Source organism: Adiantum capillus-veneris, chromosome 9 (genome assembly GCF_014529385.1).
Source record: "Adiantum capillus-veneris isolate H3 chromosome 9, ASM1452938v2, whole genome shotgun sequence".
Taxonomy (NCBI): Eukaryota; Viridiplantae; Streptophyta; class Polypodiopsida; order Polypodiales; family Pteridaceae; genus Adiantum; species Adiantum capillus-veneris.
Genome location: NC_140939.1, coordinates 24,049,792 through 24,074,907, shown reverse-complemented (window position 1 = coordinate 24,074,907; position 25,116 = coordinate 24,049,792). Strand labels below are relative to the sequence as shown.

The 25,116-nt window shown below is 44.8% G+C and overlaps 1 protein-coding gene across 1 annotated transcript in view; it reads left to right on the top strand.

Moving 5' to 3' along the window:
• The window catches only part of PYD2 (pyrimidine 2), a 102,540-nt gene extending 78,434 nt beyond the window's left edge, over positions 1-24,106 (top strand). The window contains exons 7-13 of the mRNA XM_086519513.1: positions 8,743-8,830; positions 8,911-8,989; positions 21,820-21,907; positions 22,192-22,232; positions 22,988-23,040; positions 23,144-23,300; positions 23,475-24,106. Coding sequence (XP_086375639.1) covers positions 8,743-8,830; positions 8,911-8,989; positions 21,820-21,907; positions 22,192-22,232; positions 22,988-23,040; positions 23,144-23,300; positions 23,475-23,657 — 689 coding nt within the window. The 3' untranslated portion in view covers positions 23,658-24,106. The remainder of the gene's footprint in view (positions 1-8,742; positions 8,831-8,910; positions 8,990-21,819; positions 21,908-22,191; positions 22,233-22,987; positions 23,041-23,143; positions 23,301-23,474) is intronic.
• Positions 24,107-25,116: the final 1,010 nt, after the last annotated feature.

The window sequence follows — 25,116 nt, the reverse complement described above, 5'->3', positions numbered from 1 at the left end:
CATATCCTACTGTCTGCTGGTATGCCTCTGAATCTACCTGTCTCAATCCCAAGCTGGTGTGAAGATGTGCGAATCTGGCCTATAGCACATCGTAACCCATGAGATAGATGTGTGTCCATGTAATGGGGCCGTGTGACATATCCGTCTGTGGTGAGTTGGAGAAGATGCTCTCTATAGAAAACCCTCTTCGTACCCAACTCCCGTGATGGCTCTATCCATGTCCTCTTGCTATCAGGTTGGATAAGATCCTGCCGAATGAGTCTAGTAGTCTCCATCCGTGTAAGAGCCAAGGATGGTGCATCAAGAGAATACTGGAAATGGGGCAGCCTGTCCATGCTGAAACCATGCCTCTGAAGCCATGAGCTCATCTGTGCATACCAACATGATGTATCTCCCTGTAATGCCAGCTATCTGGAGAGAGAGAGAGAGAGAGAGAGAGAGAGAGAGAGAGAGAGAGAGAGAGAGAGAGAGAGAGAGAGAGAGAGAGAGAGAGAGAGAGAGAGAGATGAAATGAAATGATATTTTAACGTCTACAAAAGGCCAAAATGACCTATGAGACCAACTGATTACAATGATGAGTCTAAGTACCAAGTCTGGGTACAAACAAAGAAAACTACAAACTAAACACAGAGATAGGAGTGCTACCAACTCCTATGGGTGGCTGGTAGGCTGAGCAATGGTATCATGCCACAAAGGTACAAAGTGGGGATAAGTGTCACCATGATACATCGACACTCTGGGTGCCGTGCTAGAATCCTGTGAATCCTTTGCCGCAATCCCCGTCGGTGCTGCGTGGCTCCCCTCCTCAGTCGCTGTCATCTCGATCTCCCCAACTCTATAGCTCGGTCAATGAGATTACCGCTCGTGTGTGTATGGGTGGGAACCGAGCTCTGTGATGGTGGTGTCCCCTCTGTCTCTGTGGTACTCAGATTGAAGAAATCTAAGATGCGTCTCTGGGGCTGTCTCTCTCTATGCCCTCTCAATAGAGAGTCTCTATGTCTCTGTATCTCAAGTAGAAATAATGTGAGACATCTCTGATCGTGATATCTCATGACTCTATCTAACGAGTCAAAACCATCTCTAAATAAACAATGAAAGCGTCCCCGTATCTCATAGTAGACTGTGCAGTGACATATGTAGTGAAACTCTGTCTCTGGCTCTGCATGGCATAACTGACATATCCTACTGTCTGCTGGTATGCCTCTGAATCTACCTGTCTCAATCCCAAGCTGGTGTGAAGATGTGCGAATCTGGCCTATAGCACATCGTAACCCATGAGATAGATGTGTGTCCATGTAACGGGGCCGTGTGACATATCCGTCTGTCGTGAGTTGGAGAAGATGCTCTCTATAGAAAACCCTCTTCGTACCCAACTCCCGTGATGGCTCTATCCATGTCCTCTTGCTATTAGGTTGGATAAGATACTGCCAAATGAGTCTAGTAGTCTCCATCAGTGTAAGAGCCAAGGATGGTGCATCAAGAGAATACTGGAAATGGGGCAGCCTGTCCATGCTGAAACCATGCCTCTGAAGCCATGAGCTCATCTGTGCATACCAACATGATGTATCTCCCTGTAATGCCAGCTATCTGGAGAGAGAGAGAGAGAGAGAGAGAGAGAGAGAGAGAGAGAGAGAGAGAGAGAGAGAGAGAGAGAGAGAGAGAGAGAGAGAGAGAGAGATGAAATGAAATGATATTTTAACGTCTACAAAAGGCCAAAATGACCTATGAGACCAACTGATTACAATGATGAGTCTAAGTACCAAGTCTGGGTACAAACAAAGAAAACTACAAACTAAACACAGAGATAGGAGTGCTACCAACTCCTATGGGTGGCTGGTAGGCTGAGCAATGGTATCATGCCACAAAGGTACAAAGTGGGGATAAGTGTCACCATGATACATCGACACTCTGGGTGCCGTGCTAGAATCCTGTGAATCCTTTGCCGCAATCCCCGTCGGTGCTGCGTGGCTCCCCTCCTCAGTCGCTGTCATCTCGATCTCCCCAACTCTATAGCTCGGTCAATGAGATTACCGCTCGTGTGTGTATGGGTGGGAACCGAGCTCTGTGATGGTGGTGTCCCCTCTGTCTCTGTGGTACTCAGATTGAAGAAATCTAAGATGCGTCTCTGGGGCTGTCTCTCTCTATGCCCTCTCAATAGAGAGTCTCTATGTCTCTGTATCTCAAGTAGAAATAATGTGAGACATCTCTGATCGTGATATCTCATGACTCTATCTAACGAGTCAAAACCATCTCTAAATAAACAATGAAAGCGTCCCCGTATCTCATAGTAGACTGTGCAGTGACATATGTAGTGAAACTCTGTCTCTGGCTCTGCATGGCATAACTGACATATCCTACTGTCTGCTGGTATGCCTCTGAATCTACCTGTCTCAATCCCAAGCTGGTGTGAAGATGTGCGAATCTGGCCTATAGCACATCGTAACCCATGAGATAGATGTGTGTCCATGTAACGGGGCCGTGTGACATATCCGTCTGTCGTGAGTTGGAGAAGATGCTCTCTATAGAAAACCCTCTTCGTACCCAACTCCCGTGATGGCTCTATCCCTGTCCTCTTGCTATCAGGTTGGATAAGATCCTGCCAAATGAGTCTAGTAGTCTCCATCCGTGTAAGAGCCAAGGATGGTGCATCAAGAGAATACTGGAAATGGGGCAGCCTGTCCATGGTGAAACCATGCCTCTGAAGCCATGAGCTCATCTGTGCATACCAACATGATGTATCTCCCTGTAATGCCAGCTATCTGGAGAGAGAGAGAGAGAGAGAGAGAGAGAGAGAGAGAGAGAGAGAGAGAGAGATGAAATGAAATGATATTTTAACGTCTACAAAAGGCCAAAATGACCTATGAGACCAACTGATTACAATGATGAGTCTAAGTACCAAGTCTGGGTACAAACAAAGAAAACTACAAACTAAACACTGAGATAGGAGTGCTACCAACTCCTATGGGTGGCTGGTAGGCTGAGCAATGGTATCATGCCACAAAGGTACAAAGTGGGGATAAGTGTCACCATGATACATCGACACTCTGGGTGCCATGCTAGAATCCTGTGAATCCTTTGCCGCAATCCCCGTCGGTGCTGCGTGGCTCCCCTCCTCAGTCGCTGTCATCTCGATCTCCCCAACTCTATAGCTCGGTCAATGAGATTACCGCTCGTGTGTGTATGGGTGGGAACCGAGCTCTGTGATGGTGGTGTCCCCTCTATCTCTGTGGTACTCAGATTGAAGAAATCTGAGATGCGTCTCTGGGGCTGTCTCTCTCTATGCCCTCTCAATAGAGAGTCTCTATGTCTCTGTATCTCAAGTAGAAATAATGCGAGACATCTCTGATCGTGATATCTCATGACTCTATCTAACGAGTCAAAACCATCTCTAAATAAACAATGAAAGCGTCCCCGTATCTCATAGTAGACTGTGCAGTGACATATGTAGTGAAACTCTGTCTCTGGCTCTGCATGGCATAACTGACATATCCTACTGTCTGCTGGTATGCCTCTGAATCTACCTGTCTCAATCCCAAGCTGGTGTGAAGATGTGCGAATCTGGCCTATAGCACATCGTAACCCATGAGATAGATGTGTGTCCATGTAACGGGGCCGTGTGACATATCCGTCTGTCGTGAGTTGGAGAAGATGCTCTCTATAGAAAACCCTCTTCGTACCCAACTCCCGTGATGGCTCTATCCATGTCCTCTTGCTATTAGGTTGGATAAGATACTGCCAAATGAGTCTAGTAGTCTCCATCAGTGTAAGAGCCAAGGATGGTGCATCAAGAGAATACTGGAAATGGGGCAGCCTGTCCATGCTGAAACCATGCCTCTGAAGCCATGAGCTCATCTGTGCATACCAACATGATGTATCTCCCTGTAATGCCAGCTATCTGGAGAGAGAGAGAGAGAGAGAGAGAGAGAGAGAGAGAGAGAGAGAGAGAGAGAGAGAGAGAGAGAGAGAGAGAGAGAGAGAGAGAGAGAGAGAGAGAGAGATGAAATGAAATGATATTTTAACGTCTACAAAAGGCCAAAATGACCTATGAGACCAACTGATTACAATGATGAGTCTAAGTACCAAGTCTGGGTACAAACAAAGAAAACTACAAACTAAACACTGAGATAGGAGTGCTACCAACTCCTATGGGTGGCTGGTAGGCTGAGCAATGGTATCATGCCACAAAGGTACAAAGTGGGGATAAGTGTCACCATGATACATCGACACTCTGGGTGCCGTGCTAGAATCCTGTGAATCCTTTGCCGCAATCCCCGTCGGTGCTGCGTGGCTCCCCTCCTCAGTCGCTGTCATCTCGATCTCCCCAACTCTATAGCTCGGTCAATGAGATTACCGCTCGTGTGTGTATGGGTGGGAACCGAGCTCTGTGATGGTGGTGTCCCCTCTGTCTCTGTGGTACTCAGATTGAAGAAATCTGAGATGCGTCTCTGGGGCTGTCTCTCTCTATGCCCTCTCAATAGAGAGTCTCTATGTCTCTGTATCTCAAGTAGAAATAATGTGAGACATCTCTGATCGTGATATCTCATGACTCTATCTAACGAGTCAAAACCATCTCTAAATAAACAATGAAAGCGTCCCCGTATCTCATAGTAGACTGTGCAGTGACTTATGTAGTGAAACTCTGTCTCTGGCTCTGCATGGCATAACTGACATATCCTACTGTCTGCTGGTATGCCTCTGAATCTACCTGTCTCAATCCCAAGCTGGTGTGAAGATGTGCGAATCTGGCCTATAGCACATCGTAACCCATGAGATAGATGTGTGTCCATGTAACGGGGCCGTGTGACATATCCGTCTGTCGTGAGTTGGAGAAGATGCTCTCTATAGAAAACCCTCTTCGTACCCAACTCCCGTGATGGCTCTATCCCTGTCCTCTTGCTATCAGGTTGGATAAGATCCTGCCAAATGAGTCTAGTAGTCTCCATCCGTGTAAGAGCCAAGGATGGTGCATCAAGAGAATACTGGAAATGGGGCAGCCTGTCCATGGTGAAACCATGCCTCTGAAGCCATGAGCTCATCTGTGCATACCAACATGATGTATCTCCCTGTAATGCCAGCTATCTGGAGAGAGAGAGAGAGAGAGAGAGAGAGAGAGAGAGAGAGAGAGAGAGAGAGAGAGAGAGAGAGAGAGAGAGAGAGAGAGATGAAATGAAATGATATTTTAACGTCTACAAAAGGCCAAAATGACCTATGAGACCAACTGATTACAATGATGAGTCTAAGTACCAAGTCTGGGTACAAACAAAGAAAACTACAAACTAAACACTGAGATAGGAGTGCTACCAACTCCTATGGGTGGCTGGTAGGCTGAGCAATGGTATCATGCCACAAAGGTACAAAGTGGGGATAAGTGTCACCATGATACATCGACACTCTGGGTGCCGTGCTAGAATCCTGTGAATCCTTTGCCGCAATCCCCGTCGGTGCTGCGTGGCTCCCCTCCTCAGTCGCTGTCATCTCGATCTCCCCAACTCTATAGCTCGGTCAATGAGATTACCGCTCGTGTGTGTATGGGTGGGAACCGAGCTCTGTGATGGTGGTGTCCCCTCTGTCTCTGTGGTACTCAGATTGAAGAAATCTGAGATGCGTCTCTGGGGCTGTCTCTCTCTATGCCCTCTCAATAGAGAGTCTCTATGTCTCTGTATCTCAAGTAGAAATAATGTGAGACATCTCTGATCGTGATATCTCATGACTCTATCTAACGAGTCAAAACCATCTCTAAATAAACAATGAAAGCGTCCCCGTATCTCATAGTAGACTGTGCAGTGACTTATGTAGTGAAACTCTGTCTCTGGCTCTGCATGGCATAACTGACATATCCTACTGTCTGCTGGTATGCCTCTGAATCTACCTGTCTCAATCCCAAGCTGGTGTGAAGATGTGCGAATCTGGCCTATAGCACATCGTAACCCATGAGATAGATGTGTGTCCATGTAACGGGGCCGTGTGACATATCCGTCTGTCGTGAGTTGGAGAAGATGCTCTCTATAGAAAACCCTCTTCGTACCCAACTCCCGTGATGGCTCTATCCCTGTCCTCTTGCTATCAGGTTGGATAAGATCCTGCCAAATGAGTCTAGTAGTCTCCATCCGTGTAAGAGCCAAGGATGGTGCATCAAGAGAATACTGGAAATGGGGCAGCCTGTCCATGCTGAAACCATGCCTCTGAAGCCATGAGCTCATCTGTGCATACCAACATGATGTATCTCCCTATAATGCCAGCTATCTGGAGAGAGAGAGAGAGAGAGAGAGAGAGAGAGAGAGAGAGAGAGAGAGATGAAATGAAATGATATTTTAACGTCTACAAAAGGCCAAAATGACCTATGAGACCAACTGATTACAATGATGAGTCTAAGTACCAAGTCTGGGTACAAACAAAGAAAACTACAAACTAAACACTGAGATAGGAGTGCTACCAACTCCTATGGGTGGCTGGTAGGCTGAGCAATGGTATCATGCCACAAAGGTACAAAGTGGGGATAAGTGTCACCATGATACATCGACACTCTGGGTGCCATGCTAGAATCCTGTGAATCCTTTGCCGCAATCCCCGTCGGTGCTGCGTGGCTCCCCTCCTCAGTCGCTGTCATCTCGATCTCCCCAACTCTATAGCTCGGTCAATGAGATTACCGCTCGTGTGTGTATGGGTGGGAACCGAGCTCTGTGATGGTGGTGTCCCCTCTGTCTCTGTGGTACTCAGACTGAAGAAATCTGAGATGCGTCTCTGGGGCTGTCTCTGTCTATGCCCTCTCAATAGAGAGTCTCTATGTCTCTATATCTCAAGTAGAAATAATGCGAGACATCTCTGATCCTGATATCTCATGACTCTATCTAACGAGTCAAAACCATCTCTAAATAAACAATGAAAGCGTCCCCGTATCTCATAGTAGACTGTGCAGTGACATATGTAGTGAAACTCTGTCTCTGGCTCTGCATGGCATAACTGACATATCCTACTGTCTACTGGTATGCCTCTGAATCTACCTGTCTGAGTGAGTGAGAGAGAGAGAGAGAGAGAGAGAGAGAGAGAGAGAGAGAGAGAGAGAGAGAGAGAGAGAGAGAGAGAGAGAGAGAGATGAAATGAAATGATATATTAACGTCTACAAAAGGCCAAAATGACCTATGAGACCAACTAATTACAATGATGAGTAGTCTAGTACCAAGTCTGGGTACAAACAAAGAAAACTACAAACTAAACACTGAGATAGGAGTGCTACCGACTCCTATGGGTGGCTGGTAGGCTGAGCAATGGTATCATGCCACATAGGTACAAAGTGGGGATAAGTGTCACCATGATATAATATAGCAGTAGTAGAAGCCTACCTTGATCGACACTCAGAGTGTCGTGCTAGAATCCTGTGAATCCTCTGCCGCATTCTACGCCGGTGTTGCGTGGCTCCCCTCAGTCGCGGTCGTCTCGATCTCCCCAACTCTATAGCTCGGTCAATGAGAGTACCGCTGGTGTGTGTATGGGTGGGAACCGAGCTCTGTGCCGTGTGACAAATCCGTCTGTCGTGAGTTGGAGAAGATGCTCTCTATAGAAAGCCCTCTTCGTACCCAACTCCCGTGATGGATCTATCCATGTCCTCCTGCTATCAAGCTGGATAAGATCCTGCCGAATGAGTCTAGTAATCTCCATCCGTGTAAGAGCCAAGGATGGTGCATCAAGAGAATACTGGAACGGGGGCAGCCTGTCCATGCTGAAACCTGAAACCATGCCTCTGAAACCATGAGCTCATCTGTGCATACCAACGTGATGTATCTCCCTGTAATGCCGGCTGTCTCGATGACTCAAGAGCAAGTCTAGGATATCTGTCCCTGGTGGTGTCCCATAAGCTGTGTACAAATGATACTGATCTAGTGAGTGCCTCAACCTCCATAGGTGGGGCAGCCAGCTCCGCTCGAATGATGTCATGTGGAACTGAGGCCTTGGCTCTAATCAGCCTAGAAATCATAGATATCAAGGGCCTCTCCATATTACTCCATCCAGCACTGTCAACAGACCTCATCAACATACATATCAAATAAAGTAGAGGACAATGGGCATCCCTGTTTCACTCCGATAGTGGAGTGAACTATGTCAGATATCCCCTCTGATGTGCGTACATGACCCATCACTCAATTGTACAATGCCATAATCCCCCATATCAGCTCTGTGGGTACCCCCAACTCCATAAGTCGGCGCATCAATCTGGCCGTCGGTACTGTGTCAAAAGCTTTGCGGAAGTCCACAAAGCTGCAATAAATCCGTCTACCATGTGCTCAACCCTCCTCGATGATAGCTCCAAGTGTAAAGACATGATCCAGTGTGGAGAAACCCCTCCTGAAACCAGCCTGCCCAGGTGCCCGTAAGCCCATAACCTCTGCCCAACTGCTCAGCCTATGCTCAAGGATGGATGCATACAACCGTGCCAATGTGTGTCCTACCATAATAGTACGGTAATTCCCTGGCACTGTGGGGTCTCCTGTCTTGAAGAGAGAGAGAGAGAGAGAGAGAGAGAGAGAGAGAGAGAGAGAGAGAGAGAGAGAGATTGATTTATGATTATATCAATCTTCATGATCATATGCCCTGCTGGTCCTCATCTTGTCAATGGCTCTCTTTACCATCTTAGTGGTAAAGAAGGTGCTGGTAGGTGGGCATGGTTCTGTATAGAGAGAGAGAGAGAGAGAGAGAGAGAGAGAGAGAGAGAGAGATTTATGATTATATCAATCTTTATGATTATAGGACAGCGTGTGATTGGAGAACCTGTTGTTTCTGGATTAGCGCTCGATGATTCAGTGTTGTGGGACCCCGATTTTGATGTTGCTGCCAAGTGAGTATATATTTCATCAGTATTTGTCTAAAAGCACTTGAAAACTGGAGACACGTGAATTTATATAGTCCACATGGTAGGTATGTGATGAGCCCACCAATAAGGCCTGCGGGGCACAATATGGCACTCCGAGCTGCACTTTCGACCGGACTTTTGCAGGTTAGATCTTATTTGTACCTCATCACGTACCTGTCTTTTTTATAAAATTATGGCTCCCTGAGAAGGCACCATACTTGGTCAATTTGTTTCATGTACTCATTTTATTAGTAATTAATCGCCATACTAATCATGGTTCTATGAAAATGTGCAAGCTTGGCAAGCAACAAGTTTTTGCTATTACCTTGCAAAAAAGTCTCTTATATTTTAGCATATTCAATCATACATTTGCAAGCACAAGAAGACAAACGAAAAATGGATACAAAATTTACTACTGAATGATGAAACTAATAGATAGGAGCCGCAAGGGCAATGATCTCCTACCCAGGTTACCCATTTTGGCATTCTTCAATTACAAAGTATGAACCGAGTCTCAAGGGATTGTTGGAATTAGGGTACGCAAGATTGTATAGACAAATTGGGGGTGGAGGATGTCCTAATTGTGCTCACACACCACTACCACAGCACCGTGAACATTAGAAAAACATGCCAAGCGTCATGGATTGTGATCAATTTTAAACGAGTAAGCCCATAGCTTTGCAAAAATCTTTGAATTTCTTACAAGAAAGCATTTGTTAGAAGATCGTTAAACATATCAACAAGCATTGATAATTTGCAAGGTGATCTTTGGTAGGAACCCAAATAGGGCCTTATGTGTATTCTAGACAAGATCTTTATACATCTTTCATTGGTTGTGTATGTCAACTAAAGTAGTTTGTGATCCACATGAAGAATAGTGGGGCATTTTACTTCCTCTAATCAGCGCTCGTGGCTCTACTCTCCCCGCCATCGCTGCCCCCCCCCCCCCCCCCCCCCCCTTGCCGCCTTGATCCAGGCTAGTAGCAGTGGGTTCTTATAGGGAACCGTTTTGACCCCCTACAGTAGGACGAGCCGATGGACACCCCTTCCACCTCAGCCTCGCCACCGACAGCCCCCCCTGCTACTGCTCCACAAAACCCTCCCGCCTCCATCATCCCCCCCCCGCTACCACCTCGCCCCCTCCCATCCCACTTACCAGCCCCCCTACTCCATTGTTTACCCCCTCTCCTTCAGCACAGTCAACCCAGGGGACTTGACCTTTCTCGACTGCTGGGAGGTCTCTTGGCAAAGCGTTTGCCACGAGCTACCTGGCGCAGGAGGAGCAGTCTTTTTTGTGGACGCCCCAGGTAGTGCAGACGTCACCTTTTGCAGCAGTCCCTCGTGGGCTGACTAGTTTCGGCATCCATCGTCGGTACGACTTCACACGATTCCTTGGCGACTCTTCTCCTGAGCTTGAGGTTTCTTGCTTCAAATTTCACGTACTTTTTCTAGCAGCTAGAGGGGCAGAAGCCCTGGACACAGTGATTGGTTTCTCCTTCCCACTGTGTGCAGGGATCAGACTGAGTGGACCTTGGATTCAGTGATCGGGTTTAGGCTCTCGTGTTCTCTCACCACACGGGAGACTTGGGAGTGAGGGATTTGATACAGACTCTGTGGTCATTGGCCAAGTTTTCTGTGACACCACCAAATACAGCAGGATGTAAGCACATTGTGGTACACTTTTTTGTTGACGTGCAGTGTACACCCTGCTATGTATATGTACATGACATTTCCTGGACAGAGGAGATAGCCCTACGGATTGCACGTTCTTCCTGGGCGTGGGTTGGACAGTCACTACAGTCACGCTTATCTCGGGATCGCTCGGATGCGGATTACTCCCCATGGAAGCTGGCCTCGAAGATAGTGCGGTTGGCTCCTGTTGCAGCATCGGTTTTTTCTCAGTGATCCCATGAGGATTGTCTCATGGAATGTGCAGGGATTAGGTGGACCCTAGTTTCAATGTCAGAGGGGTTGCTTGCGTCAGGAGATTCAAAGATGCCTAGTGGGTGGTATGATTGATACACTTATGCTCTAGGAGCATCATCTTTGTGAGAGCCGCATTCGGCGCTATGGTCAGATTCTTCGTGGTCGCTATGAGACCTTTTGGTCTGCTGCTTTTGGGTCTGGAGGCATCCATGAGGTGTATGTAAGACTATTGCGGACTCATGGAAGGAGGCCTTTGTGGGTAGAGGTATTTGTTATGTCCCGCTTACAGGAGAGGGGATCTAGCCTAGACGCCGTCGGGATGGGGCGTCCAGTGTTGAGGCAGCCAGTGTGGCCGGCCATTATTATAAAAGGAAGGCCAAGACCTCATTTGTAGTTATCGACCCCCACTGGCAGAGTGCCAGTGGTTAGCCCGTGAGGCTAGGAGTGCGCGAGGTCACCTTGAGGAGGCGAGGCCGGGTGGTATGGGACGCTCGGTCTTACAGGGGCATGCTTGTAAGTACGGAGAGAGGAAGAACGAGAAAGAGTTGTCTCTCCTTCTCTATTGCTTCCAGTGTGGAGCAAAGAGAGAGAGAGAGAGAGAGAGAGAGAGAGAGAGAGAGAGAGAGAGAGAGAGAGAGAAGACAAAGAAGAAGAGTATGCGCCGGAAGAAAATGAAATGAAATGGAAGAGAACAGAGAGGGAGCATGCGCAAGAAGAAAGGAGCTCTTGTTTGCAGCAAAGACCAGCGCTCGCAAGCTGGAGAGTCCAGCGTGGAAATCCAGCATGGATTTTTCGTGTGCTAGCCAGGTGTTGGCATACTCCACCGTAGACCCCTCTCTCTCACTCCACACGTTCGCAAATCTTAATAAATGTCAGCCATCTAAGTCTATCTCCAACTTAGTGGCGGTGGTGACCTGGCCACGATGTCCACTAGACCACCATCCGTATCCTTGCCATGTGTCACTGCCCAGCCCAGAGAGTTCGTCCAGTGTGAACTAGACCAGACCAACTGTACTAACTGTGTGTCCTGTGAAAGTGACACTGTAGCTTTCTACAATCACCATCAAGAACAGATTTCCGATTCCACGGATCGATGATATTCGTGACAAATTACAGGGATCCTCTTGTTTCAGCAGGATCGATTTGAAAAGCGGATATCATCAGATCCGAATCGCACTGGGAGATGTCTACAAGACAGCTTTTCGGACGAGCTTTGCTTTATATGAATTTTTGGTGATGCCTTTTGGCTTAACAATGCTCCAACGACTTTTAACCTGGACAGGATTTTCAAAGAGTACAAATCTTTTGTTGGTACTTTCTTTGATGACATTATAGTCTTCTCCAAGGATGAGGTAGAACATCGACAACATCTGCTACAAGTCTTTCAGGCATTGCGAGTTCACAAGTTGGTGATCAATGCCAAGAAGAGTGAATTTTTCTTACCGGAGATACATTTTTTGGGACACATCGTCTCAGCAGCAGGAGTACAGATGGACCCGGCCAAGATTGAGACTATACGTGATTGGCCCGATTTGAAGAATGTCCATGAAGTTAGAAGCTTCTTGGGCTTATGTTCTTACTACCGGCGGTTCATTAGAAAATTTGCAGAGGTCGCTTCCCCTTTGCATATCATGACACAAAAAGGAGTCCCTTTCTCGTGGGGACCCACAAAGGTGACTGCCTTTCAGACTTTGAAAGAGAAATCGATTACAGGACCGGTTTTAACTTTGCCGGATTTGCAAAAGTCATTTGAAGTATATTGTGATGCTTGTGGTCGTAGTCTGGGTGCGGTCTTAATGCAAGAAGGCCACGTCATTGCCTATGAGAGCTGATTGTTTTCAAGGCGGGAATTGACAACACAGATATATGAGAAAGAGCTTTTGGCGGTTATCCATGCTCTTACTCAGTGGCGACATTACCTACTGGGAGCCGATTTTATTGTCTTCATTGATCATCAGAGTTAACGCTACTTCTTGTTACAAAAGGAGCTATCGGAAAAGCAAATGCGGTGGGCTAATATCTTGTCACAATTTCACTTCCAGATTGTCCATGTGCAGGGACAAAAGAACTTGGTGGAAGATGCTTTGTCCCGGCAGCCGTTAGTCTTGGCTATTTCCGCGATTCATCATAGAAGCTTCGAGAACACGGTCGATCAGTACGCCACAGATCCAGATTTTTTAGATGTATTCAGTCGAATATAGAATGGGGAGGTAGTAGCTGGATATTTCATTTGGGATGGCTACTTGATGAAGAAAACGATGTTGTGCGTTACACAGCCGTTGAGGGAAAAGGTTCTAACCGAATACCACTGTCCACCATTTACGGGTCACCGCGGCATTGATACCACCTTGAAAGGTATGGAGCGAAACTTTTTTTGGCCGAGACTTAAGAAGAATGTGGACGATTTTGTACGTAGTTGCTTGGTATGCCAGAAGGTCAAGTTTGACAGGCATAAAGCACAGGGATTGTTACAGCCTTTACCCATTCCCACCCGCCCATGGGAAAGTATTGCTATGGATTTCATTTTTTATCTCCCGAAGACAGAGTGGGCATGATGGTATCTGGAATGTTATTGACAGATTTAGCAAGCAGGCTCATTTCATTTCAATAAAGAAAACAGTCAAGCCGGATCATTTAGCGAGATTGTTCATTGCCCAGATATTTAGATTACATGGCATGCGTGAGACAATAGTTTCTGACAGAGATCCCCGATTCATGAGGTTGTTTTGGAAGGCTGTGTGAAATTGATCGCTATAAGGCTTGACTTGTTGCAAAGGGTTATGCACAGCAAAAAGGCATAGATTATGAAGAGATGTTTTCTTCCACTTGTCATATGATTACTGTGCATTTTCTATGTGCATTGGTAGCTCATTTTGGTTGGGATGTACATTAGTCAGAATTGTGATTGCTTTCTTGAATGGTGACATATATGAGGAAGTTTATGTAACGCAGCCTCACGGTTTTGTCATTAAAGGGCAGGAAGATAAAGTGTCCAAATGTAAGAAAGCTTTGTATGGGTTGAAGCAATCTCCTCATGCTTGGTATGAGAAGGCTGATACTCATTTGGTCAAACGAGGCTTTCGTAACAGTCCAACAGAAAGCACATTGTATGTAAAGCGTGAGGGTGATGTACTTCTCATTGTGGTTCTCTATGTGGATGATTTGTTGATCACTGGACCAAATGAGAGACATATTGCTGAATTTAAGGCTGATTTGAATGCTACTTTCAAGATGAAAGACTTGGAGTTGTTGAATCATTACTTGGGTATACAGTTTAAGCAGTGTGATGGTGGTATTTCCTTGTGTCAGAAAAGTTACATAGAGACATTGCTATGTAAGTTTGGACTTGAGAATTGCAAACCTATTGCCCCTCCCATGGAAACAGGTTTGAAGTTGAGTCTTCATGATGCTGGTGATCCTGCCTTATTTATGTATGCAACACGAGGCCAGATCTTCAATTTGCAGTCTCACAAGTCAGCAGATTCATATATAGCCGATTCATATATAGCCCAAGGTCTAAGCATTGGCAGACTATCAAGAGGATTTTTCGCTAAGTGACACTTTACATCTTGGCTTGTTTTATCCTAAGAGGGACTCATTTTCACCAGATTTACAAGCTTTTTTGGACTCAGATTGGGCTGGTTGTTTTGACACACGAGTGCCCACAAGTGGTTTTTGTTTCCTGCTTGACAGCTCATGCATATCATGGTTGAGCAAGAAGCAACCTACTGTGGCCACTTCCCATTGTGAGGCTGAGTACAGGGCAGTCTTCACAGCTACGGTTGAGTGTGTATGGCTCAGACGCCTTATGGCTGATTTGGGTGTTGGATAGGACACTGCCAACACTATCTACACTGACAGTCAAAGCACATTGGCAGTTGCAAGGAACCTAGTTTTTCATGCTCGCACAAAGCACATTCAGGTGCATTACCACTATGTCTAGGAGAGGCTCTCAGCAGGAGAGATGAGCTTGGCTTATGTGCCAACACAGGATAACCTTGTAGATCTTTTCACAAAGGCATTGTCTCGTGAGAAGTTCGAAGCTTTCCGCAAAGCTTTGGCTTACTCCCCTTTGTGGACTAATCATGTCCTCAGGGCATGACAATTCCCTAAGCTCTATGTGCCAGCTCTCGTTCACCGCATCACTCCGAGAGGGGATTTGTGACTGCATACATGTGGTAGTGATGTGTGTGAACACACTTAGGACCAACCGCCGGGGCATTTTTTCTCCACTAGGAGGTTTTTTCTCCTGTGCATTGTATATACGCCCATCACTCTAGGGCTAGCTTATCTTTCCATTGCACACTAAGTAATATACTCTCTGTTGTGTGCCTTGAGCTTCCTTCGTCTTCTCCAAGCTGTGTGTTTTCCTGCAACCCTAATTTCAACATATCATATTTTTGCAAACGTAGCAAACTGACAAAATTCAGATGTCCAACACGTGTATGCTAAAGGTTTGCAGAACCTTTGAATCCACAATTGCATTTGCAAAATTCTGCCCACACTTGTCGTACAAAGTGAACTTATACAGCCCTTATAACAAAATGCAAGATGCAACAATTTCATCATCAAAATTGAGATCATGAACTGTACATCTGTCATCCATAAATTTGACAACAAGACCAAGTCTAGCAAGTTCTTCTTGATTCCTGGTATATAAAGTGCATCAACAAGTGTGAAACAACAGTTATTTGCAACAGTCAGCATTTCCAACTCCCTCGACCGGATACGAGGCATTGTTGGCACAAAAACTGTATTCCCATGAGGGACAACCTCAGAGAGGTAAACAAGTCACGATGTGATGTAATGTGCTTTGTAGCACCACTCTCAAAGTACCACACATGTGAATCTGCAACAACTGAGCGTACATGCATCATGAACAGAAGAATCATAAGTGCACTATGCACTAAATGCCCACTCTGCATCTAGATCAGCATCACAATCACCTTTCACAAAAGATTCTCCATTAGGTGCACTTGTAGTGGAACAAGCCTCTTTCTTCTAGGCCTCTTTTGCCTTTAATTTAGGACACTGCTTAATCAAGTGATCATTGGTCTTGCAATAATGGCAACAGATCTTCTTCTTGCCGTTTTCATCAGAATTCCCATACGAAATGCTGCCAATTGAAGCATTAGGAACATGGGATTCTCCACTTGCTGGAGAACCATGAGAAGTGGCTACAATTTACCACCTTTTCTTTGAGCAGCAATAAAATCTTGTTCAACTGCACGTTGTTTAGCCTTGTTCTTTCTTGAAAGTGACTCTTGCAACAGCAATGTGCATAATGCATCAAACTTGACAACATCAAGATTTCCTTGGTTCATAAGTCTCCAAGTACTAGCAAAAGTTTGGTACGAATCTGGTAATGCATCGAGAATAGTCTGCCCAAGTGAACTGTCAAAAATGACTTTGCCTGATAATGAGTTGCTCATTATTATCCTTGATTTCAACATGGAAAGTGTCCAATGTCATCTTCCTCATGCATGATCTTCGACTCCAGCTCTTTACGCAGCAATGCCATTTTAGCCTCATTACGACTTGCATAAAGACCAGCCAGAATATCCTAAGCTTGTTTTGCTAATTTAGCTGAACGAATGTGAGGAGTAATAGTGCGCTTCACAGATATTGCAATCAATGCATGAGCGTGCACATCTCTAACATCCCAACGAGACTGCTCAGCCATAGGCAAGACAGCTCTAGCAACAATAGTCCTGCCACCAAAATCTGCAACATCCTCAAGAGAGCCTTTATCCATAGAATCCGGACGTACATCAATGTCCTACACAATATTCCAAACGCTCTTTGACATAAGAACAGCCATGGCGAGTGCTTGCACTTGATGTGAAAACTACCCAAAAAGAGGAGAAACGAGACGGGGCTAACACGTGTTATATAGCGCAACCCAAAGAAGATTGTAAGGGATTTGTTATGCAAAAATTGCACTGACAAAAATTATGCACAAAAGGACGAAATTGCCTATGGAGTACTGCCTATAGTGAAAACGAAGGGCAAAATGAGCCCAAATGAAAATTATGTGTTGACCAAGCTCAATGAGATTACCCGAAGTATTTGTTGACCTGCTGGCGCTCACCAAAGCTCGCACAAAATCGGAGAAAGTGAGCAGGTGGGTGCTCGCGACACTAACGACTATGCCTAGGAGAACGCAACCTGCTATGATACCAATTGTTGGAAATAGGGTTGTAGAGAAACACACACGGCTTGGAGAAGATGATGAAGGTCAAGGAACACAACAGGGAGTATATTGCTTAATACATAAATGAAAGATAAGTTAGCCCTAGAATGATGGGCGTATATACAATGCACGGGGGGAAAAACCTCGTAGTGAGGAAAGAAATGCCACGGCGGTCCTAAGTGTGTTCACACACTTCACTACCACATATATATGAGGAGAAGCTAATAGTGCATATATATTTGATGGATTCCAGCTTGCGCACTGATGAGGTCTTCATTTGTGATTGTGAATGGTACGGAGCTAACTTGGAAGCCCTGTGACGGATTTTAGGGTTAGGGTTTTTGTGCCAAGGTCATAGAAGCATCGGTCCAATGCGTTTGTTGGCTTGTCCCAGATTCACTCTCTCTAGGAGGGTGGTTCATGCCAATCTCTTGGTCAAAGCCGGAAGTCTCTATGAAATATTTGCATCTAAAGTCATCTGCATGATGCAAGGGCAATTGTGAGACCTTCGAGTCTAGACTGACTTGATTGAGTTTTGGAGGAACCAGTCGAGAGGCCTAAAACCTAGACGAAGAAGAAACAATAGAAAACCAACTTATAAAGGTCCTATTGAATGGCCTAAAGTATCTAGGGGTTAGGGATTAATAAACCTAACCCCTACCAACTTATGGAGCACTGGCCGAGCGGCCTAAAACCCAAACAATGAAAGCTTAACCTATGGAGCTGACTTCCGTAAATAGCACTACTTTGCCACACGTGGCACTACTATACGTATTTTCGCATTGTGTTGTTGGCGATGACATGACACTGTTGTACGGACTTTCGCTTTTTACATTGGTAGATTTGGGAGCTTTTACGTGAGCTTTTTGGGTCCATATGTTTTTAGAACGAAGTGCTTTTAGGCTTAATGCTTTTGGGGCTCTGCTTTTAGCAACCCATGTACTCTTTACAAGTGCCCATAGGGCCATTCTTCTAGGCATCAAGACACAAAGCTGGAAGACCTGGACCCAACAGGAGTTGTACTCTTGCAGTTCAGTATTAAAGAAATACCGAAAGGAGTGCTAGCCTTTGGGGCCAACGCATCTCGGCTCGGAACTCCACCGTGCCATGTCGTCTTCTCTCTCTTTTATTCAAGTGTTTTGAAGTACTAAATTACCAAGTGTGTAGATTGCGGTTATCTTTGTGTTTCCGTTTGATCACTCGCCGAAGGTGATTACAGTGGTATCAAAGCTTCAGGCGTGTGTTTTTTTGAAATTATATCGGTCCTTCAAGAGCAGATAGAGCAGTCAATTTTTTTATTATCAAAGAATCTTCATGTCCCTACCCTGGACTTACTAGCCACTCCCACCCTTAGTCCATTGCGCATTGGGCGCGCTCGCATCTACACCGCTCTGTCTTAAGGGGCATAAGCCATAAAGAATCCAAGATTCTATCGACATGGACAGAGCACCGGAAGATCACACTGTTGAAGGAGGAAATCCACCAAGCCCATCCAGCCAGATGCGTCCTGACGAGACAGATGCCTAGTATGTGGTACGACAATTGGTATGTTTAGCAGAACAACAAAGAGAGAAGCCGACGGATGACAGGATTGATTTGGAAGCTTTGCATAGCTATTTGAACACCTTGAATCCTCCTAGTAACCCTATTATGCCACCCCAATCTTCCCAGATTTTCTCCTCTGATCCTCCTCGAAATTACCCGACTACTTCTTCACAACAGAACTCTGGAGATGTCTCGCAGTTCTAGGAGGCATTTTCAAGAACATGGCCTTAGGAGAACGACCTCATGTGGTTTCCGAAGTACCACTACAGATTTCCCCACCCCCCCACCACCAAATGCACCCACTTATACAACGGATGGACACCATCACCATTATTATTATTACTCAACACCTTAGCTAGCAGAATCAGGTCCAAAACCCTTCAAGGATGGTGGTACAACCTTCTCAGGCGTCCATTCCCACAATCCTCTCAAATTCTTACAACAGTTTGATGTTTTGTTCAATATTGGAAATTTTGATTCAACAACGAAACTTCAATGTGACAATCAAAGTTGCATGGGGATTTCTAAGAGCCCTGTTTTCCATGCACGTGCAAAGCATATTGAGGTTCAACGTCACTATGTTGGAGAGATTATTGCGAATGAGATTGTAGAGTTTTGTTCTATTGAAGATAATTGTGCAAATTCCCATGGCGCAATAGGTTTGGCTTTGGATTCTTCGGCTGATGCCAGCACTTGCCACAGCCCGCCAGTACACTTGGGGTGCCGCAGCCTAATCCACACTCACGGGCCCAGTGCTTCATATTGAGATGGCTTTCATCCGTAGGATGATAGTGATTTAGGAGGGTCGGCATACACTCGAGCCCGCCACAAAGCTAATCCCTTACAAGTGGTGCAATGATAGAGAGTGGTGTTGAGAGTTCATCTGCGGCCTGATTAGGCTTGTTTGGCGGGCCCTCTGCTTTTGCATTTTCGAGGCTCGTCTTGTCCCTCTGACAGAGACTGTTTGTGATATCAAGCTGGAGCTAATTCATACAGTTTGAGAGACTTCAAGGCATCTTTGACCACGTGCGGGAGCACTGCGAGGCCTTCTTATGACTTCGACGCCCTCGGCCCTTCTTCACCATGGTCCATGGCGTGCCTAGATGGCACTAACGGCCACCAATGTGGTTGTTCCCTCCTCCCATCTCGTTATTTAGCCCTCATTGTACATATCTTATCAGTCTTCCCACGTTTTGATGTAGTCATCTATAGTAGAGGCTGGTTGTAGCCCCTTGGGCAGTATTCTTAACTAATGGAAGGATCTTTTTCTTGGAAAGAAAGTTGTGCAGATATCTTGACTAAATCTCTTGGGAAAGACCAACTACTTTGACATCTTCATCGACTTAGAGTTGGCACACGGCCAACATAAAGCATCTTGGAGTGTTCATTGAGAGGGGGTGTTAGTATACCTGCAATGCCCACCTGTCAATTTTTCGCACCATCATGTATGTTGCACAATTTGTAAGGCCCCCATATGAGGAGAAGCCAATAGTGCACATGTATTTCGTGGATTCCATCTTGCATGTTGATGAGGTCTTCATTTGTGATCTTGAATGGTATAGAGCTAATTCAGGAGCCCCACCTTAAATTTTGAAGAAATATTCCTAAAATATTCCTTGCGATATTAGGCCATATGTACATGCCATTAGTACCATTAATATATGGCCGGTGGCCGCAGGCAGTGGGTTGGCATAGTCAATACCGCACATGCTACACACACACACACACACACACACACACACACACACACACACACACCTATCTACCACCCACCCATAGGACTATATAAGGAGGCCATCTCCATGAACCATGGCATGCTATGTTGAAGGATAACTAGCCCCTTTCTTGCTTACTAGTGTCTATATCGCAATCTAAGCTCTATCTGAGAGTGCTTGGTGAATGATGCCATCACTTTGTAATAGAACTAATCTTCTCCTCTCCTTGTTACAAGATCCTATTTGTTATATATTTCTTACAGTCAAAGATGCATGCAAGAGCAAATGTGGGCTCATGTACGGTAGAGTGTTAGTGAGGAGATGAATATCATGGTCGTTTGTAACCCTACAGATGTTCACTAAAATTATATGGTCACAAGAGAATAAATGATGAAAGCAAGAAAGGCCATATACTGTCAGTACCAAATGCTAATGGGTTTTTCCATGGAAGAAGTACATGCATAAGGTGAGACAGAATAAAAAGCTAATATTAAAGTGCATGGGAGGCTGCAATGCCTACGCAACAAGTAGGATACAGCAGTTTCATTAATTGCACTTAGGGGTGCCAATGGCACAATATAAAAAAGAACAAAATATAAAAAACCTAGTTACTTTGTGGGGAAATGGCTGGGATATACACCTGAGGACTCAACTTTTGTCCACGTTAGCCACTAGGAAATCCTCACTGTTGGTTCTATAATTCTTGTCCTTCAATTCTTGATGCCAAGCTCATCTGGCATCCATGTTGTAGTCCATTGGAGGGAACAAGTTTGTTTCAACTACTGCACCAATGCTGCATATTGTGTATCCTAGCAAGCGATTCGTTGTTGGGGCGGATGCTAGTGATTATGCGGTTGGTGCAACACTTTATCAGGATGAACGCCCTATTGCGTTTTAAAGCAAGAAGCTTTCTGACATTGAAATGCGTTATCCAACATATGAGAAAGTGCTTTATGCCGTGGTCCACGCTTTGAGGGTATGTCAACATTATTTGTATGGCCCTACCTTTGTTGCATGGACAGTTCATCACTCTTTGTGCTATGTTTGTGATCAGGGTGGTCTCAAAGGACATAGGTCAAAAATCAGAGAATGTTTAGGCTCTCTCTACTCTCCTTGTAGGCTCAAAGATATACTGAGGGTACATGAAAATGTTACTTTTTCCAGCTGGATTTCTTCATCGTGTCTTTGGATAAGTGCAAGGCAAACTGCATGCTCCCAAACAGCCTTTTGGTAGCTCCTCAGGGTTTTATAAGTTTGTGTACGATAAAGGGTTTGTGGGAGATGCTCAATTGGTTAGGATTATGCTACTTTCTTGTATTGTCATAAAGTCCTTATGTGGTATGAACCTCCTTGGTGGCTCTATATCTTCCACACCTCAAATATTGTTTGGAGACTTCAAAGCTATGCATTGATTTGCCACCATTATGTTCTTGTTTCTGGCTGTGTTGGGCTCCACTACTTGTACTCTTTTACGCTTATCTTACAGTTTTTATGTTCCTCTTTCTGTCCGTGTATTTGGGCTTTGCTACTCTTAATGAAACTCTAGGAATTTCTTTCAGCTTATCTTGACCCATTATGAATCATGAATTTTGCAGCTAGTTGGAACAGATCATTGCACATTTAATTCAACACAGAAGGCTGCAGGAAAGGGTGATTTCAGGAAGATCCCAAATGGTGTCAACGGTTGGGCATCTCTTAATCTTTTTTGTTCACATTTATCCAGATAACTTGCTTTGACGTTCACATTTTGAATTGTAAGTAATTATGACACAAGCAATGATAGCCACAGAAAGAGGATGTATGTTTGTCGACACTAAATAAGGTATAAGAGACTATTGAAGTCTGTTTCTGCAGTTTGTGTGCGCGCACTCTCTCTTGTCTGAGTAGATTTTGTGGCTCTATACATGTGAATGAATCTTTATCACAATCTGCATGCAATGATGTGAATTTTCTGTCCATTATTGTAGGTATTGAAGAACGAATGCATATTCTGTGGGATCTTATGGTGGTGAGTTATATACTTCCCTAGTATAGCATTACTTTGTGTCCTTTTCAGTGATTATGGCTAGGTAGGTTAGATGGTTCCCGGCAAAGCTAAACTCATACTCCTCTTCCCGGGCATGTTGAGCGAGATACTTATCGCTAAACTAGTGCACATGGCTTGTTACTAGCCAGTCCCAGGAGGGGATGGGCAGGTGCATGAGCTGACCTGGCTGCCAGTTGCCAAAACGTGGTTGGCTCCGGGATTTGAGCACTGGACAAAGTATTGGACGGGAAAGCTCCCCCGTCCATGAATGGGCAGGGGTTGAACCTCAGGCTCTACCGTTTAAAACAAACGACCCAACCAAATAGGGTGAGCCACTTCTCATGGCAGTCAGAGCAGCTTTTAATCAATTGGACTAGCTTGGGGGCTGCATTTTTGGCCTTTCTCCATGTGTTTGGGCTCTACTATAGCCTTTAGCCCAGTAAGCTTCTTTTCCCACATGTTTATTCTTCAAGGACTAGACTCTAGGCTAAATTAACCAGTCTTCTATTACTTATCGTACGTAGCATCCACAGTACGTTATAATTTTTGTAGTTTGAGTATTACCACACCTTCACTATGTGTGCTGAGGTACGTTACCGTACATGTCAACCCTGAGTTTCAGATTGTGTGGTGTTGAACTTGCTCCTTATAGCAAGAAAAAGTAGTGTGAATTTTTGTTTCTCAAAATTGAATGTGGAGGACAATGGCATTTTGATGGACACTTTTCCACATTTCAGAACTCTGGGAAAATCACACCAATGGACTACGTGCGAATAACGAGCACAGCATGGTGCGTGGTTCATTTGAGACCTGTAGTTTTCTAGCTCTATTTCTCCTCCTCTTGTTTCTTTTGCTATGAAAAAAACTACCATTTCCGTGACTATTACATGCAGTGCCCAGATCTTCAATATTTACCCAAGGAAAGGAGCAATAATCCCAGGTGCTGATGCAGACATCATTCTTTTGAATCCGAATGCAACTTCCACTATCAGTTCGAAGACGCATCATTCAAATGTCGATACAAACATTTACGAAGGATGGACCCTGAAGGTATCTTCTTGTGTGTGTCATAGCATGTGCATGCTTTTGTTGAACGTGCATACAACTTTTCCTTATGCATGGAACCTATCAAAGGCATCGTGTATAGGCGTGCACATCTTTATGTCTGCCCTCTTGAGTGAACAAAAACACTTACAACAAAAAATTTCACCTGTTTTATACCAGGGCAAGATTGAAGTGACAATAAGCAGAGGAAGAGTTGTATGGGAGAATGGGGTTCTAAATGTATTCCCAGGTTCTGGGAGATACATACACTTACCCCCTTACAGCTATCTTTTTGATGGGCTTGATAAAATCGACTCCGCCTACCTTTCCTCCCTCAAAGCACCTAGGCATTATTCAAAGTAGGTATGGGGGAATCAGAGTATATGACTAGAGTATCCACATAGTTATATCCTAAAGAGTCACACCATATTGATGCTTCCCTTGTATGAAATGGGAAGGCATGTCAGTGAACTTTACATCGCATTCAAGGTATAAGAACCTGTACTTTTCAATCATATTTGTTGTAAAATTTAATGTGCATTTACTCTTCCCCCTTAACTCGTCCCACTGGGGTGTATAGCAAATAAAACTCTGTGAATCAGATTTAGGAGACATTTGTAACCTTGTAAAAGAAAACTGGATGAACAAGCTACTTCCTTTCTGTAGTAACAGAAAATACAATTACCCCATTGAGATGCTCCATCATTCCTAGACATGTGACCACATGGCAGGCCCTTGCCCGTGGCTGATATAGATACATGACTGATATTTTTTGAAAGGGAAATCTACACAAGACACCTTGGTGAGAGACATTCATTGGCATTGCCTTTCAATCTGAGAGAGAGAGAGAGAGAGAGAGAGAGAGAGAGAGAGAGAGAGAGAGAGACTAAAGGTTAAAGAGGGAGAACAATAAAACGTACCTTCTCAAAAATTTCAAGGGTACTCTGCTCTAGGGTAAAACCCCCAATACAAGGACACCTTTTGTTTGGCTCTACTCTATTTTTTGAATACTCAAGTATCATGATGGGTTAGCATGGGATACGATGAGATTTTGACAAGGGCTTTCTTTTTAGATAAGTTTCACTCGAAATCATTACTTGAAGTGGACAATTGAATTACCTCAATTTGAACTTCCCTCTATTGGTCCCTACTTTTAGAGTGTTCTTAAGTTGGGAGTTTTTACCCTACACGGTCTGAAACTTTTGGACAGATACCCTCCATTTTACCCAAAAGGTAGTGCCAACAACAAACAAAGGTTATCACGTCATTGAATTAGTATAAATAAATCTTGCATTGGTTAGTTTAATTTCCAAATGAGTAGATAGCAGTGCAGAATTGTTCATCACGAAGGTATGTAGTCATGTTAAAAACAGAAAATTGTACAACAAGTTAGCCTAAAGTTGAAAGATACGGTTACCCTATTACACATCAAGAAAAGTATGTGATGTTGGAATTAGGGTTGCAAGAAAACATACCGCTTGGAGAAGATGAAGAAAGCTCAAGGCACACAACAGAGTGTATTACTTAGTGTGAAATGGAAACATATAATAGCCTTAGAATGATGGGTGTATATACAATGCACGAGGAAAAAACCTCCTAGTGAGGGAAAAAATGCCCCAGCGGTCCTAAGTGTGTTCACACACATCACTACTACACGTATATGGTAACCAATTCCCCCTTGGGAGTGTTGCAGGAACAAGAGCTGACACATAGAGTAAAGGGAAGTGCCATGCCTTGAGGACATGATCAGTCCACAAAGGGGAGTAAGCCCAAATTTTTGCGAAAAAGCTTCAAACTTCTCATGAAACAATACCTCTGTGAG